This window comes from Prionailurus viverrinus, chromosome A1 (genome assembly GCF_022837055.1).
Source record: "Prionailurus viverrinus isolate Anna chromosome A1, UM_Priviv_1.0, whole genome shotgun sequence".
NCBI classification, from domain to species: Eukaryota; Metazoa; Chordata; class Mammalia; order Carnivora; family Felidae; genus Prionailurus; species Prionailurus viverrinus.
In genome coordinates this window covers 190378491-190396172 of record NC_062561.1, presented here as the reverse complement: position 1 = coordinate 190396172, position 17682 = coordinate 190378491, and the positions used below count along the sequence as shown (strand labels likewise).

General features: G+C 40.7%; 1 protein-coding gene and 1 long non-coding RNA gene across 9 annotated transcripts in view; one reads left to right on the top strand and one right to left on the bottom strand.

The window, feature by feature from the left end:
• The window catches only part of EBF1 (EBF transcription factor 1), a 389683-nt gene that overhangs the window by 11007 nt on the left and 360994 nt on the right, over positions 1-17682 (bottom strand). For all 8 annotated transcript variants that reach the window (XM_047872937.1, XM_047873258.1, XM_047873023.1 and 5 more), the window contains exons 12-14: positions 4089-4154; positions 2939-3116; positions 2115-2294 (exon numbers count right to left, since the gene is read on the bottom strand). In XM_047872937.1, coding sequence (XP_047728893.1) covers positions 2115-2294; positions 2939-3116; positions 4089-4154 — 424 coding nt within the window. The remainder of the gene's footprint in view (positions 1-2114; positions 2295-2938; positions 3117-4088; positions 4155-17682) is intronic.
• The window catches only part of LOC125174009 (uncharacterized), a 315362-nt gene that overhangs the window by 291588 nt on the left and 6092 nt on the right, over positions 1-17682 (top strand). The gene's annotated exons all lie outside the window — the stretch shown is intronic.

Below are 17682 nucleotides of genomic sequence, written 5' to 3'. Positions count from 1 at the left end.
TATACATCTCTTAGGATTTGTAAATGTGAAAATACGCTCAATAATAACACCCATTTAAATTGCAAAACTCCTGCACTGGAGGTTTGATTTTTAAATATTCGTAGACTTGAAATCCTGCTGGTTCACTGAGGAAGGCAATTAATCTCGTTGGCAAATGCGATCATTATGTGTATTTAGAGGTGGGGAGTTTGAGGGGGGTGGTTAACAGAGGAAAGGGTGAAATATAGTCAAGCAGCTCCATTTGTTATAACGTTATTAGTTATCAGCCACCACACCAGAAAGTGTGTTCACCAGTGGAATGTCTTATTTTATTTTTTATTCTGTTTGGAATTTTTCAACATGAGTGGTTTATGAATAATTAAATATTATGGAAGCAAAAATTCAAATCAGCTGGGCTTTGTGTTTATTGTTTTATTTGCATTTATGCAGATAAAACCATCCCATCTGAGAGCCTATTTGAGAATTTAATACTATATTTGTGAGCACTGAGGAAATCAATTAATGGAAATTAAATGTTGGAAGTTTCACAGTCCGACAGATGCAATCTCGGGCTGAAGTTGCTGTGTGTCTGCACCGGCTTGGGAAGACAGCAATCCAAGCCCCTAAATTGAATTGCTACCATATAGCAATTAGTTTATTGATTTAATTAAGAATGCCACCTTTTAATTTTCAGGTCATGATTGAAACATTTTCTGATTGAGTAGATGGGAGAACGCTGAAATGATAGATCTATGAGAAACAACCTTTCGATGAATCAAAATCCAATGTGAAACTGGTCCCAAACACGGACTCTTGAGTAGGCAGGCATAATGTATGCAGATTATTTGGGGAAATTATAAATGTTCAAAAAGCTGCTGATTCCAAACAGATAAAGTGGAAATATAAAATTTAGCACACACAGAGCATAAAAATTCACCCAGAAAGTAAAAGGCTCTAAGTATTACTCTCAGAAATAACCACTCTCAAAAGCCAAGAATGATCTTTCTTCTTTCAAAGGATTAGAACGCTCCACATTTCCAATATTAGAGACAGCGTGGTTTTTAGGTTTTTTGTGTTTTTTTTTAGCCAAGACTAGTTTTTAAAAAATAATGGATATTCTTTCATTTAACAACACATCTTCTACCATTCCACAAATGTCTAAGAGTTTGGCCTCATTTTACAAAACAGAAGAGTTACACACACTGTCCAAGATAAACTTGGTTATCTATGTAAAAATCGTCAGAGGCAGATAGAGACTGTAGAAACACAGCCCAGGACATTTTATAAGTAAAGATGCCAGTTCCCTGAGGTTCTTTAGATACAATCTAAATGTTGCACCAAAACATTCTTTAAGCTCAACTTCTTTAAGACAAGGAAGGACATGGCACCAAAAAATAATTCTTGTACATGTGTGTGTTTTTTTTTCATCTTGCCAAATTATTGGAAAAAATAAAGTGGTTTTGTTTTTGTTTTTGTTTTTGTTTTTTTGGTCTGTTGTTGTTATTTGTTTTTAGTACACATCAAGCACAGAGGAGAAAAATTCCAAGCATTTAAAAAAAAAAAAAAGGAGTCATATTCCTAAAGGGAGAGATTTTAAGTTTTACACTATTGGGACTATGCTGCAGTAGCAGCATAACTTATTATTATGATTCCATCATCATGATTCTTCAGGTTTACTGAACATGCCTCTTGTGGGCCAGGCATCAGGACAAGCTCATCACATGCACGATTTTATCTCACAACAACTGTACGGGATGGGTGTTAGTTCCTTCCCCACTTTGCAGATGCGAAAACTGAGGCTTAGAGAGGAGAGAACTTGCCCCTGGCCACGGGTCAGTGACTGGTAGAAGCAGGAGTCAGACCCCTCTGCAATGGGACTTGAAGCTTGGGTCCTGGCGATGACATCCCACCCCTGCTTCGGGTTGCAGCACAGTTCTGGCCAAGAGGGAGACTTTGGGATGAGGAAGGTGAGCAAGGGAGGGCAGAGACAACGGCACCTTTCACAGCATCGCCTGGGGCCCCCTTGAGTGGTGGGGGTCCTCAGACTGAGGAGACCTACACAGTGGGCCACACAGCGTGACGCCCAGTTAACCGAGCAACACGCGCAGAAGCGCAGGACACACAAGTCTACTTACTGGCGTAGGGCGAGTTGGCAGCTGAGCCGTTGAGGAAGGTCGGAGAGCCGCCCAGGTTGGACATGGCGGCAGTGCCGTACCCGTTCATGCTCGTGGTGACGGAGTTATAGTTGGTCTGCTGGGGGGTGGTGCTCGGCACGTACCCGTGTGGTGACACGCTGCTTGAGTTGCGGGTGAAACCTGAGGGGTGGTGGGGGCGAAACCGGGATGAGGGTGGTAATCCTGGGAGCCTCGGGAAAGGAGGGCTCTGTTTCTTGCCCCGCTGCCGCATCCCAGAGGGAAGGGCTTGGGTGATTCATGTGTGTGGGTTGGTAGTGCTAGCTCTGTGATTAAAATGGGAAGCGAGCAAAACACACATTTCTTAGGAGATCATAAATACTTAGCAGGGCCGTGAGAAGTGGCAATGCAGGGCCTATAAATTATCATTTTGGAGCAGAAATAAATCCCAATCTAAGAGATGTACCCTGGAGTTAACAGGTTCCTATTCCCTGGGCGAGGATGATGTGCTTTGGCCCCTCAGAACTTTAATTCCAACCCTCTTTGCGATCTGTCATTCATGGTTTATGGTGAAAAGTCAAATGGAGAGATGGCTAAATGCATGCCTCCTTTCTAGCCCCCGAACCAGACTGCCAGCTGCGAGCGCTATAATCCAAATTCTACAGTAATATCTGATACACAGAAACTAGGAATCTCCCCTTTCGGAAAAAGATGTTTTTAAATAAAAATTGTTTTATGCCAAATAAGTGGTAGGGGTGGGGGGTGGGGAGCACTCTGAGGTTGGGAAGGGGCAAGGAAATGGGGAGGGAGAGGAACAGGCTCCTGACCCTGATTGGTGGCCTGTGACGCCTCCGAGACATTCACAGCCAGTTGTCCACTGAAGGAATTCACGCCCATCATTCCCGCGTGGACCGAGGTGTTGGTGAGGGCCGGGAGCTGGCTGTGGTTGCGGGGGACACTGTACAGAGCCTCTGCGATGTCAGCGGCTCTCTTCAGAATAATTTCCTGCAAAGTAAAACAATACTCCATTTAGCTACCCTTAGTCATACTCCCAGGAAAACCATTTTTTCCCAGTGTTTACTATACGACAGGCCTGGTGCTCAGGGCTTCCAGTGCTCTAACTGCATTACCTTCTGCAACCTCTCAGCAAACCTGGGAAGAAGTCTCATCATAATAGGCCCATATTGCAAATGGGGGACTGAGGCTCAGAGAGAGGCCAAGAGCTCACATAAGGACACTAACCTATTAGGGATAGAGCTAGGCTGCATAACCTTGTTTGACTGACTTTGAAAGGCCATTGTCTTAGCCCCATATTACTACCCTTCCATATTACTACCCAGCATGTGACAGCACCATGGTGTCCCCCCAACCCCCACCCGGCAGCCAATAACACACAGGAACTCTGGTGGTACATACACACACACACACACACACACACACACACACACACAGAGGCTACAACTCCTCTCCCGTACTAAAGCTAAGGGAAGGCTGTAGATAACTATCTGTGTCCCTGAGTATTAGTGGAACTGTGTCTCCTGGACACTGATTCAAGTCACACACAAAAAAAGAGTGAATGATTGCCCAGACTCCTAGTTTCTAGAGCAATTTGACTCATATACATGGAGCTGCTCTGTGAATAGAAGCAGACAATTATAGTCAGGCCTTATCATTCTTTTTAGGAGAGGAAATTAAACCCCCTTTTCCTCCTAAATCTGCTTGAAAACCTGAGAGGAATAAAATAAAACACTGGTAACTCTCTTCCTCAATTATGAAGTACATTCCCATGGAAAATTTGCTTTAAATGGAGTACCTATTCTCGTAAGGAAATGATTCCATTGAAAAGGTAATAAGAGATTTACAAAATAAGAAAGAACGGAATAGCCTTATGTCTCATGTCTGGATGACACGGAACTCATGCAAGTGGTTTTGTGTTTTTCGCCCTTTTTCAACACAGTCTTCAACAGTCGCGCTCACCTGGTTGTTGTGTGGCATCCCATACAGCGCTTCCACCAGGTCTGCAGCCCTTTTGAGTATTACTTCCTGTCAAGAAAAAAGCGGATACAGTCATCTGAGTGAAGGCCACTTGTCCTCATCTCTTCACAGGACCACGTCATAGTCCCCTCTGGCCATACTTTGTCAACACACTGTTTTAAAGGCAGTAGCTTGGGAAACCCCAGAATGTTGTTAAATCACCAATTTATCCCTGTTCACATACACACTTAATTGAGTCAAAAGGTGAGCATCATTGGTACTGCAGGATAAAATACATCACTCAATAGTCTGCCATAGGCACGATAAAGCACTCATATGTTTATTGCTGAATACAATTGCGAGGTCATTTACTAGATTACTACAATCGATGTCATTCAGTGCATGTTATGAATCCCTAAGATGTGTTTATTTAGTACTTAATTGCTTATTCCAGGAACCATGACCTTATCAGACAGGTCATTTTCGAGGGATTTCCAATCAATCTTTGGCTACTAGAAGCATGTAGCATTAAACTTCTTTTGTTTATCTCCCTTGTGTGGTAGAGCCATGACATAAGGGAGTGATGGAGTAAACTCACATTCTGGGGCAATGCACTGTTTGTCAGAGGCTCTTACAGAAGGATTCTCCTGCCCCCGGAAGCTCCCTCTGCACCAATTTTCATGACTGGCACAGTCTGTTTCTTTTACAGCAATTCTTTGCTATTTCAGTATTGTTTGTCATTTTCCCCATTTGCGCATTCATTCTCATCCTAGATATATGCTCTGCTTTTCATTCTAGTTGAAGAAAAATGTTTCCCTCTTTTCATTTAGGTAGGCTTCTGTATTTAGCTTGTATGCTTGTTTCTAATAGCACACTCTACAAAAGTGTGTGTGGTGGTAATTTTTTTCATTCAACCAAAAGAAGTCACTCTGTCTTCATTCTGACCTAATTTTCTTCATATTCATTTAAACTGGAGTATGAAGAGGAAAGTTAGGCTTGTAAAATGGAGGCTAATCAGAGAACCAAACATACAGGCATGATTATCAGAGGTGATTTGCAAGAAGATATGTTTACTTTTTTTTCCCATGGGTAAAGTTTCAAGAAGTTAAACTTTAAATATTTCACACAATAGATTTCTTCATGGAGAAGCTGTGCTATTCGATTTTCGTATACTGTAGATGCTGATCAGAAAATAGGGATATAATTACATTCATTTTGCTGTCACCATAGCCTCTTCAAAAATCCTTGAACAACTCTTGAAATGACAAGCTTTTTGATACATATTAACATTTTTCAATTTTAAATTTTCTGTAATATAAGATAAAACAGTTGTCACACTGCAGTAACTACTTATGACATATATAATGTCCTAAATTCAAAAATGAGATAGAGGGGTTTTCACTTCTCAATAAACATTTATTGAGCCTTAAGCTGCTAGACCCCGTTTGTAAAACAGCTCAGTTATTTTTTATATAAGGAATGAAAAGCATTATATAATCAATGAGGTTTGAATCAATACATCCGAAATAACTTATTTTTTTCCTTAATGCAAGCTACAAGATAATTTACCACTTTTTGTTTGCCGTATTGTCTGACCACACCAGTTAATAATTTACTACAGTATGGGCACACTAAACCCTATCCCCATATCAAATTCGGCCCGTGCTGCTTTCACTAAAACCTCATGGCGCTTAGGAAAGATTAAAACAAAACAGGATCAAGTTAGTTTATTTACTAAGATTTGACTTCTCTGGGTCTATGTTCATTTATTTCTTCAAATAAATATTTATGCCAGTGTTTGGATTTGGCAGAGAAGGTATTTTTCTTTCTTTTCATTTTAGGGAAAAAACAAGATGAGGTACAGTTGAAAACTGCACTTGTGAATTTCAATCTTGGAACACTATCATTGAGGACTCAGACCAGTGCTTATTTTAATTAATTACACAGAATCAGGGAGGAGGGAAGTTCAAAATAAACTCCAAGATCTTTGAAGTTTTTATAAACCTGAAAAAATTTCAGCTACTCGTGTATGCTATACAGTTTACTCTCATATATTTTTGACTATAAAGGTTTTTCAGTGACATAATCCAATTGTTTCTTTTTCTGCTTATTCAATACCCAGAGCTCTCATCACCATTTAATCCTCTGAAAATGAAACATGTGAATCTTGCTTTATGAAGTTACATCCTTCTTCTATCCACGGAGCTGGGTTATGCTTTCCCAGTAGGCACACTGCCATAGGTGGGTCATCAGCCCTGCAGCACTTCAGACCAGCAGTCTTGTAGACAGCGAACCTGGATTTCTTGCCCTGAAAGTGATTTCCTTAAATGGTACCTTGCCCATTTTAAAATGTCCTTCACTGCAGTATGGACTTTGGGGTTTAAGGGAGAGCCCACATTTGGTTCAGCTCTGCCATTGTGATTCAGCTTCTATTAGTTATTTCTGCAAATGGGAAGGAGAAAGGAAATTTCTGGGTCCTCTATGAGTTAGTGCAATGGACCTGCAAGGTGCTTGGATTTTGGTGACCAGAAAATTGCTCTCACCTCCATGTCATTACGCTCCCAGTGAACTAGCCCCCAAGCGTGTTTGTGTTGGGGATCTAATATATTGCCTTTCAATCAGAGCTGAGAGCCACTGAACACACAGACAGAACATGACGAGCAGGTCAGGAAAGCAATAAAGATTTTACAGAGCTGTCCAAGGTGCTAAATTTACTCAATAATGGGTTTGGCACCATAGTGTTAACCTCTCATTTACTACCAGTTTGAGGGACTAAATTGAAGTAGCTGACTTCATTTACCTTGAAATGTATATTTTATGACATTATGTAAGTAGATTGAAAGGGCACTGCAGTTTTAACAATTTAAAGGCTAAAGCATGTTTAAGATGAAACTTGAATATTTATTGTATATTGCACTTAAAGTATATAGAATGTTAAAATGTATTGATTAAATTTGTAAAAGGCATTATAAAAATGACAGGTAGTATAAAAGATGTATGCCTTTTAAAATCAAATTGAGAGTGTATGCTATCTCTTCTGTGGTCACAAGTGTAATTTTTTCGCAGTTTTATATGGTAATTTGAAAAATCTGTAATTTCACATTAGGAAATGATTGAGCCTGGGATGTTAAAGAAAAAAAAGAAAAAGAAATTTCCCATAAGGGGAAGAACTGGATGTTTCATATAATCTTTTGTCTCGGAAATTGTTCCTAAAGTCTTATTTTTTGTGGCATTAGGAGGAAGTATAGTATAAGGCTCCTTCCATTCTAATATGCAATTTTAATATTTCTGAAAAGAAAGAACACTTGACTAGTACTAATATCTAATTTTTCAAGGCATTTATTTGTCAGGAGAGATTTTCTCTTCTTTTCATAATGTTTAAAACATCTCCCTGCTTGCAGTTTAAAACATGAAGGTAGAGATTAGATTCTCCTAAGATAATTAATCCTATCCTTAGATTTAAAAACATATCCCATTGGGGAATAAAGAAGATAAATACTAGTATCCTAAATATTGAAAAGCCCCAGAGTCTCCTTATAGAGCTAATGCTTGTTCTCCAATCTACATCCTGATTCAGACTATTTTTCTTTTCATGGCCTTGATCTCTTCTCTCTTAAAGAAACAAAAAATGTTTACTCCTTAAAATGAACAACTTTCACTGATCTATTTTCCCTCACAGTTAAAACCTGGCTTCCCCTGTCCTATTATGACCATTGGTTGACGATAACGTGAGTGGGGTCTGCAAAGAAAAAAAGGGATAAGCTATTTAGAGTCTACAGAAACACTGGGGACACTCAACTCTGAGAAATAGTTCAAGCCTAATTGTTATGGGTTTTTACTTATGTTTTGCAGCCTTTATAATAAAGATGCTGAATAGGCTGCAAAGACAGAAGGAAGATTCATCTTTATTTCCTATGTTGCAACCCCCTCAATTAGCAAATAATTTTTGAGCCTCTTGTTGCTCCAGTAGTCAACAAACTGATACTACTCTCCAGCACTTTTCAAGGCACATTATCTTCCCAGAATTAAGGTACAGGGTTCTATGGGGGTTACAAGAGATTCTCCCCATCATCTGGTCCTACCCTCTATATCCAACCTCCTCTCCCTGCACATCTGAAGAACTGCTCTCTATTCTGGTCTAGCTAGTCCTCCCTAGCCTAGAAGCAAAACATTGGCTCTTTCCCATTTCCAGACCTTCACTCCTTTTGCCTTTCCTTTATCTGGAATGCTGGCTTCATTCTGTGCCCATTCTTAACGCCTTCTTGTCCTCCAAAGCCTGTTAATGAAGGTGGTGGTGGTTTGGTAATGATAAAAATAACTGTTGTTTATTGAAAGTGGAACATTAACTCACCCAGTCTTCACAGAGAGCATCTCAGGGTACTGCCCATACCACCATTTGGCAGGTGAGGAAACTGAGACTCAGAGAGGTCAGCCAACTTTCCCTGAGTCCATATAACTGCCATTGGCTGAGCAGGGATTCACCCTCAGGTGTCAGACATCAGAGCCTGTGCTCTTGAGATTTACACTGTTCTGTCAGAACTGATTCCACCTTCACTGCAGCTTCTAATCTCTCTTATTCTAACTCTGAAAAATAGTGCTGAATATTCCATCCAGCACAGCACAGAAGTAGATGCTGCGGGGTCCTTTTGCTCTGATTTTAACTATGTTAGTCTTCATTATCCACAACTAGACTGTAGGCCCTTTGAGGCCATGAATATCTAATCATCTTCTCCAAGCCCCTAGCACAATGTTCAGCAAAACACAGGCCTTGAGAAAGTCTCGTTGAAAAGTTTATTCTAAGATAGTTACTGGTGTTTAAAAGCACATGCTTAATTTATATGATGAAATGACAAGGGCATACATTTGGCATGGTTTATAAAAGCACAAGACTTAAATTTGGTGTTCTATTTGGCTCCAGACCTCTTAATCCAATATATAAATTCCCCAAGGTCAAGTCTTGATCACTGTGGGGGGGTTTTATGCCACTTTTTTTTTTCTTTTATGAATTTGCTCTTTTACTCCTGCTGGCTTGTGCTTACATTTTAATTTTGTGATTAATATAATGAATCATGTTGGGTACAGACATTATCTCAAGTTATAGACTGTTAGCAACATGAGGTTGGTCTTGATATACATCAGCCTTTTATTAACTGTTCTCTTACACCCTTAGAAATACTTAGGTATTTGCACAGTCTTAGGAACCAGGCACATCATGTCTGATATGCAGATATGGCTAATTCATCTTTCTTTTGAGTTCATGAAGGTAAAATCTCTAAGGATTATTCCCCCTCCATGTGAATCTTCTCTTCAGTGTCTGCCCTCAGATATGTAGGTAAAAACTCATATTCACTGTCTACATCTAGCCTTCCAGGGTGAAGTGGAAGGTTCTCTAATTGTCCAATATGGTGTCCCTTTATAAATCCAATTCAATGTTTTGAGTAATTCAAACCCAGATGAGCAGGGGATGTGGCCTGAACTTTCTCCTTCACTCAGAGCATATATTTCAGCTCATAAAGCCAGAGGAATATCCACTTACCAACACAACATTAATTTCAAATTTTAGAATCAGATTTTGAGATTCTGGGAACGCCCTTTGAAAATTAAGGCCCGGGATACTTCAGAAAATTGTGAGGACAATCTGTGCTTGGCTTTATGCTCTCTCAATGCTCATCCTTTTTGCAGGATGTAGAAGAAAACAGAAGCTAACCTACAAAGTCAAGCCGAACTTGGGTGATTCCTGAGAAAGAAATACAATACCTTTCTGTCACTGCACATTTCCCTGACACCTTTTTATCACCAATCTTCTTTTGCTTTATCGGGGGATTCAAGATGCAATGGGCCCAAATATCGGCAACATAAAATGGAGTGGAATGGCAGAGGCTTCCCCCACCCCAGCTTAGAGGCGATAAGCATCTATCAATACAATCAGCATTAATTTCATTTGCCTTCTCACTGTAGAGTTTACCAATAGGTCCAGATTTTGAACAGTGTACTCGGCTCATGAGCCTCTAAGTTCTAGCTCTTTCCCCATTTCCTTCTGAAAGTCTGGGCAACACTGCTGATTGGAACACCTGAAAACTGAAAAATTGATTGGAAGTTTCTCACAGCCCATTTCCTGCAGAGCTGGATGGACAAAACAATAAATACTAGTTGTACTGAGAGGTAATTTCTGTGGAGGGTAGTTTTAGATCCCAACTTCCTTCGTGTTTATTCAGCCAAATGGAAAATTCCACAATGGTAGACTTTGCATTCTAAAAAATCATATAATGAGGGCAGCGAGGGAAGGAGTAAAACAAACCAAAATAATACTTGAGCCCTGTTTAGTTTCCGATCCTCTGAGACATTCCTCAAATTTTTCATTTTTCTGGTAATATGAACTCAAAATAGAGCTTACCATAGAGCATTAGAAACCTTTTGTGCCACACTTTAAGCACTCTTTACTCAGAAGCCCTATGACTGAGAAGAGTCACTTACATCTAGCATCGATATAATTAAACATGTCTCTGTTGAAAGGGGCATTCTCATTATGGCTAAGGACCACTTTAGAGTAAATTGAAATGGAAAGGAGGAGCATAGATGAGGTGTAGGTAGCAAGTGGTTATTTCTAGGGAGGCATAAAATGCCAAATGTGTAACAATTATATTTTACAACCTTGCATTCTAAAGACTTCATGGTATTTTATTATATAAGAAGCTTCAGCTGAAGCTTACTGAATGTTCTAGCACATGCACATTGCCCATATTCTTTAAAGAAAAATAAAATTCAAGCCACAATTAAAATCTGCAGAAATTTCCACAACAAAGGAATTAAATAATCTGAAAGGGTCTACTGCTATTAATACAAGAGGCATCGAAGTCCTTCTAGCCCAGTCTAAAGAAAATGTGGGGGGATTTCTGAACCTTCTCTAATTTTAAAGTTGATTTTATGTTCAGATTAAATGAGAGCACTCTTCCTTCTCAAACATATTATTATGTATCATCATGCCATGTGGCTAGAGGCACAGCAGAAAGCTTTGCCTTTGTTGCAAACATGGTATAGAAGACTTCTGAATCACATGAAATTAAAGTGGGTTGTAAGCTAAGGCAGCTATACCAACGTAAGACATACTAACTTACATGATTGACTTTTACAGTGGAAAGAAAAAGGCTGTTTTCAAGCAGCCGTTATTGCCTCAATGGAAAAAAAAATCAATGAAAGTGAAATGAACAAGAGATTTTGTCTGAGTTGCAGTTAATACCACTGAAGAGCTATGGATAATAAAAGGTCAACAAATAAATTAGCCAGAGTGTTATGAAATGAATGATTTGGCTTATAATTTTATTGAGTGAAAATTGTTCGCTGCCTATTAGACCAGGTAATTTTTATCTGGTGCCTCAATTACTGTTCCGTAAGCAATAATATAGTTGTAAGAGCTGTTGGTTCGATCGCGTGACCTCTGAGAAGCTGGCTAGGACAGCTGACTACTATGATGGATAACTAAGCTTGGTCTCCACAAGGTGCCAAACCTCCCATTCCTGCAAGGGGATCTCATAAAAGAAACATTACAGCTTGATTCATTTTACCAAAATGTTCGACTTTTCAAGTGTCAGCAGTTAAGTATAAATTGTGAAACCAGGTATTCCTGAGAAGAGTTATGACAATGGCTTTTCCCCCTCTTTTTGGTCTCCTGGCATTCTCTTCTAAATGGTGTCATGGTAATTGGTGAATGGGAGCCTGGGGTGCTTCCCGCCACAAATACAGTGAAAAATGGTGCCTGCACCCTTGTGAATATGACCTGCTTGGAGGTACAGAGCTGAACTTGGTAACCTCTGGCCGGCTCTTCTTATTCCAATTCATTGTACTGGTTTAAGACCGACGCTCTGGGTTAGGTCCTGCTGAGTGGCCTTGGAAATCGACTTTCTGATCAGGATAAAAGTCTCTGCTTAAAGAGAAGGCTATGGACAGAGGTGCCTTTTTCAGGGGTGGGTTGTAAAGTCAGCACATGAAACAAAAACTGCCTAGAGTCAAAATTACCCTTGAAAATCTTTTAAGTCACCAAGGCCTGGCCTCTTAGAAACACAAAAGCCGAAAATTAACTACTTCTGTTTCTCTTTGTCTTTTGGTTGTGGCTTCCCTTTCCCTAGGGCAAAGCAGAATAAATATCTAGTTTGAAAGTCAAAGGACCACTGAGTAAACAGAGAAATTTACTGTCATACCTAGGTATGTGTATGTATGTGTTTGGTGTGAGTGTATACAGATGTGTATATTTATATATTTGGACAAGTACGTATAGTTAAACTTGAGTAAGTGATATATGCATGTTGGAACTATGTTGTACTTTAAGGATATCTAAGGGAGGCAAAAATACAGTTTGCTTTGCTTCTTAAATTGTCCAACATCACCGGTTATTATATGTACCTCTAGACGAATGATAACTGTAAATTCTCAAGGCTTTACAGATGGTCCTGAGTATAACTGCAATTAAAATCCACTGCCTCGAGACTGCTAGGGCTCAGTTCTTATTACTCTGATGCTTAATTGAAGTGTAACTCAAGGCTGAAAATAGTGAGCAAGGTTGAAGACCTACCTCCTAGTGTCTCTTTCTCAGGGCTTCAGTCCAAGAGGAGGATTTTGGACTGTAAGGGGGAAACAGGAGTTAGCCCTTGCTCCTCCTGTGACTTCTCCCTGAACTAATGAGTAATTACATTGATTCCTCTGCCCAGCGGATGTGATACGAAGTAGGATAAACACAGTTACCCTCATCAAGAGCTCAGTGCTAAAAAAGAACTTGCAAGAGGTTCCGTTCCAGAATCCAGCTATTGGAATAACTGACATTACAAGTCCCTATGACAATGACTCTACTGCTAAAGAGAAAAAGAATTATCTCCAGTGTTTCTATGTGCATGTTTTCATTCACGTTGCCACTTTTGCTTGGCTCGGCCCTTTGTGAGCTAACTTCAGTCCATACTACCATTGCCCTCTTCCTCTACCAACCCCCCCCACCCCCATCCCTAGCCAAGCTTGAAGATTTTTTTAGCATTGGTTTGCAAAATTGCCTTTTTTCTTCAAATTCTTTTTCTTAATTCTAGGAGTCAGAGCTTAGGGATACTAGCTCTGGAGCTCAATACAGTTGGCTCAAATCCGTGCTCTGGCACTTACTAGCATTGTAAATGCATGCCTCTGTTTCCTCATCTGTAGAGCAGTGTTAATGCCAGCACCTGGTGCTTTGTTGAGCAATAGCCAGCCATAATATTGATAATCTTCACTTATTTTCCAGAGAACTTTGGCAAATTATATGCATTCATATATGTGCATTATGTGCCTTGAGTGCTATTTGAGATGCAGTCCTATTTGAATAAGCACTGAAAGATTCTGAACAGATTAACAGTGAGGAAGTCTGGTGAGATAGAAAACTCCGTTTACCAGCTGCATAAGCTTAAGCAGATTACTTGGCCTCTCTGAGCCTCAGTTGTCCCATCTCCGAAATGGGCCTGATATAATAATGACAAGTGGAATAACTTAACCGAAAAATAAGTCAGTTAAAGACAAAGAAGGGAAAATTATAGCTCTTTGTGAGGATCATGGGCCTTTTAAATGAAGCTATAATCTTCCTCCCCTCAAAAAATACATACTCATTGGGGTACCTGGGTGGTTCAGTCAGTTAAGTGTCAGACCCTTGATTTCAGCTCAGGTCATGATCTCATGGTTCGTGAGATCGAGGCCCGAGCCGGGCTCTGCACTGACGGTGTGGATCCTGCTCTCCCTCTCTCTCTGCCCCTGCCCCTGCTCTCTCTCCCTCCCTCTTCCTCCCTCTCTCTCTCTCTCTCAAAATAAATAAACATTAAAAAAATTGCATACTCATAACCACATACACGATTCTATATTCAATTTCAGGTGTGCATAGATCAAGCTAAACTCCCCTACTAAAATTTTTTTTTTCAATGTTTATTTATTTTTGGGACAGAGAGAGACAGAGCATGAACGGGGGAGGGGCAGAGAGAGAGGGAGACACAGAATCGGAAACAGGCTCCAGGCTCTGAGCCATCAGCCCAGAGCCTGACGCGGGGCTCGAACTCACGGACCGTGAGATCGTGACCTGGCTGAAGTCGGACGCTTAACTGACTGCGCCACCCAGGCACCCCTAAACTACCCTACTAAAAGAAGCAAAAGTAGAGGGGACACCAAGCCTCTAAATTGAGCGCATTATCAAAACAGGTTGTGGGATTTGCCCGCAAGGTTTCTGGCAGATAAAGGGGAGAGAGGAAGAAAAGGTATGCATTCCATAGTTTGTGTGTTTAACAAGAGAATGCAGAGACAAAATGCTTCTTGTATTCAAACTCAGCTGTGCTTTTCCTAAGAGTTCAATATACCATATGATTTGCTTTTTGTTTCTGTATTTTTGTTTGAGTAGAGTCATTTGGGTTCCTGGATATAATGTTAATAGAGTTTCCTCAAATTACAAAAATAAACGAATGAATAAGTTGAGAGAGTGGCTAGCGTCACGGTATGGAAGACAAAAATGGAAGGTTTTTCTTTATCGTTTTCTGAAACCCTTACTCATCCCCCTTTTCTGCTAACAGGCAATGTGGCTATGCAAAGATTTCTTATTTGTATTTTCACTGATGCAACTGCAGGTTTTGAATCACTGATAGTCTTTGCATAAAGACTAAAACAATAACAGCATAATTAGAATACATTGTATACAGTCGACTCTGGTTTTATTTTGCCCCAGCTCTGTATTTATGATAAATCACTAAACACTAACGCTCTTTAGGGAGGGTGATTTTGGGTCTTGTCTCTCCATTGAGCAAAAACAGTGCCTGTGACGAGAGTCTGAATTTCAATTCTGCAAGTGTACAGTTGAACTGAATAATACTTGGCACAATGCAGTGCACAACCGAGCCACTAAATGGCTGATTTACTAAATTATTATTAGATGAGCCCTTGCTGTTCCAAATGAAAGTGCAGTCACTGTCTTCCTTCATGGTGTGTTCAAATTGTTCTGTGTTTAAATATTCAGCATGAGGCTAATGTGAACTGATGAACTGAGACTATAAACATTCACTTTCAATACAGATAGAGCGACAGAGATGCAACATATCATGTGGCCCACGGAGGTGAAAATGATTTATATTTAAGGATGTTGCTGCCTACTTCCATTACTTTAAGGTGCTCTTAATTAGCACAGTGTTGGAAATGACTAATTCCCATGTACAGGAAGAGCAGACTAGTGGAGGCTGAGATTTTTCCGCATGCCAGTGAAGGAGAAGCTACCAAAAGGATCTGTTGCCTGTGTAGTTTAGAATCTAGAGTTTTATTTGTGGCAGGCTGCACGGCACCAGCAGAGTAACATGTCTGCTGGAAGAACTGTGGTTTTTGACTTTCAGTGTTTCTTCTTGTTCTCCACCCTCCCAAAGGGTCTACAGTCCGTCCTCACTACCATCCATCCCTCTGCAATCCACATCCCTTACGATCCACGTCTACTACCCTACATGGGCACGGTGGCACCTCTACCCATCTCACCAGCTTCTTTGGTGACACCTGCTGGAATGAAGAACAACCCTTTGCTCTTTGGAAGCATATAACCCTTCTTCCCTCCTCCCCTTTGAGGGCAGTTATAGGCAAGCACTTAAAATACTGTGATCACTTACAGTAGATTAGAATTTTTTATTGGTGCCGTGTTGCCATAACAACATGAAGACAGCAGATGACTTAAGCTAAGCTTGCAAAGCAAAAGGCTGCTCATCTGGCAGTTAAAATGAATACAGTTCATTTCACAAGTTTCCCATATGGACTCTTAGTGTATGGTAATGAGGAGACCATATGGTGAGAGAAAATGCACTGAGAACAATTGGGTTCCACTGGCTGAGTGGGAAGTTGGGAGAGAAAACCCGGGTGAGAGATTCTGGTGTGTGTGTTCTCTGGGTTCAAGGTTTGCTTGAGGTTTGTTTTGGTTTTTGTTTGGGATAGTTGTTTTCCATAGGGGTTTTGCATTTCTTAATCTGCTCCTTAATATGTCAGCTGTGCAAAATGACAAACATCTTGCAAATTTTGCAATATCATTCATCACAAACTGTCAGCAGTGTTTGCAAATCTGACTTGCAAGATCTTTTAAATGTGTTGTTCTTAAAAGGCAACAGTACTAAGTTTTTAGACAAAGTGCAGGAAAATTTAAGCACTTCTGACAAGCAGAAACATTAACAGTAATCATTTTAAAAACACTCGCATCTTTTGCCTGCATGTTTAGCTGTAAATAATGCTAGAATGTATAAAAGCTTTAAAGTAAAAATGTAATAAATACTTTTTATTATGTTTCATAAAAAATAAAAAAATGCCATGAGCCCTGTGTATGCGTTATCTATACATGTGAACAGTATAGAGATGGATGGTTCCCACTCTCCGTACTACTAACCAGATTGGAGACCTGGGAGGACAGCTTGAAAAAAGCTCTAAAGTCAATTCTGTACTATACATGCTTCATAAAAGATGAATATAAATGCATTAGTTAGACACGGTGAGCTAAATTAGAAGGTCAGGCAGGGCTGGGAGGGCTGAAAAATCACACAACCAATGAGTGTAATTACTCTTTTTTAAGTCTATTAAGTGGTGTTGTTCTATCAAGGCTCAGGGGTATAGGACATGAAGAACAAGATAAAGTAATGTGTATTTATTACTCCCACTGGATCAATTTACCAGATATTTTCAGCTCCATAAAGCAAAATACACAAATGCTGCCTTTGTTACTTTTCTCAAACTGCTTTATTTTCTCTAAAAGAAGGACTGGCTCTGGTAGAGACACTTTTGCCCCACGGAGGTCCCCATGCCAACCCCCTTCAGTGGGATGATGCGAGAAAGCTGGCAAGAGTTTAAGTAGGATGGGGGAGAGGTGTAGGCGAGGAATAGGAGACCGGAGCTAATCACCTCAAGACAGAATTATTTGGGTTTCCAGATCCGAAGGAAAAGTGGGAATATGATGCAATGGTGACAGTGAGGCAGTCAAGCCCAAGGACTCGAATTTTAGTCTTCCCACTTGTTAGCTGTGGAGTCGGGCAAGTCGCCAGCCCTCTGGGCCTCTGGCTCCTGTGGAGTGGGGAGTCCCTGCCTTGCAGGGCCTGTGGCCTCTGCGTACTGGAGTCTTGCTAGATACCAGAGAGGCCTCCTCGCCTAAATTATCTCACCAATGCCCAACAGCAACCATGCGTTGAGGAAGAGAAAACAGAGGCTGGAAAGGCTGAGTCACTGCACAGAGCAGTGGATCTGGTTTGCCAACTCCATATCTGTCTGAGCTGAGAGCTCACTCTCTCGGCCTCTGTGCTCTCTGAACACCTTGATAGAGCAGTGCCCGGCACACCTTGGGCATGAAGTGACACTACGTGCTCCCTGGGACTCACTGGCAACACACAGAATGCCGGTGAGGTTTGGTCCACTCTCCACGCCTCTGTGCTAATGCTCACTGCCCACTCAGGAAGACAACTAATACACTGAAAGAGGGTGGAGACACCGCTGGCCTTCAAAACAGAGAGAACTCCTTGTTCAGTGCTTCTGGATTGCGTCATACATGCCTGCCTCTCACGGTCTCTGACTGACCACAGTCCCCATCCCCTCACCGCCACATTAC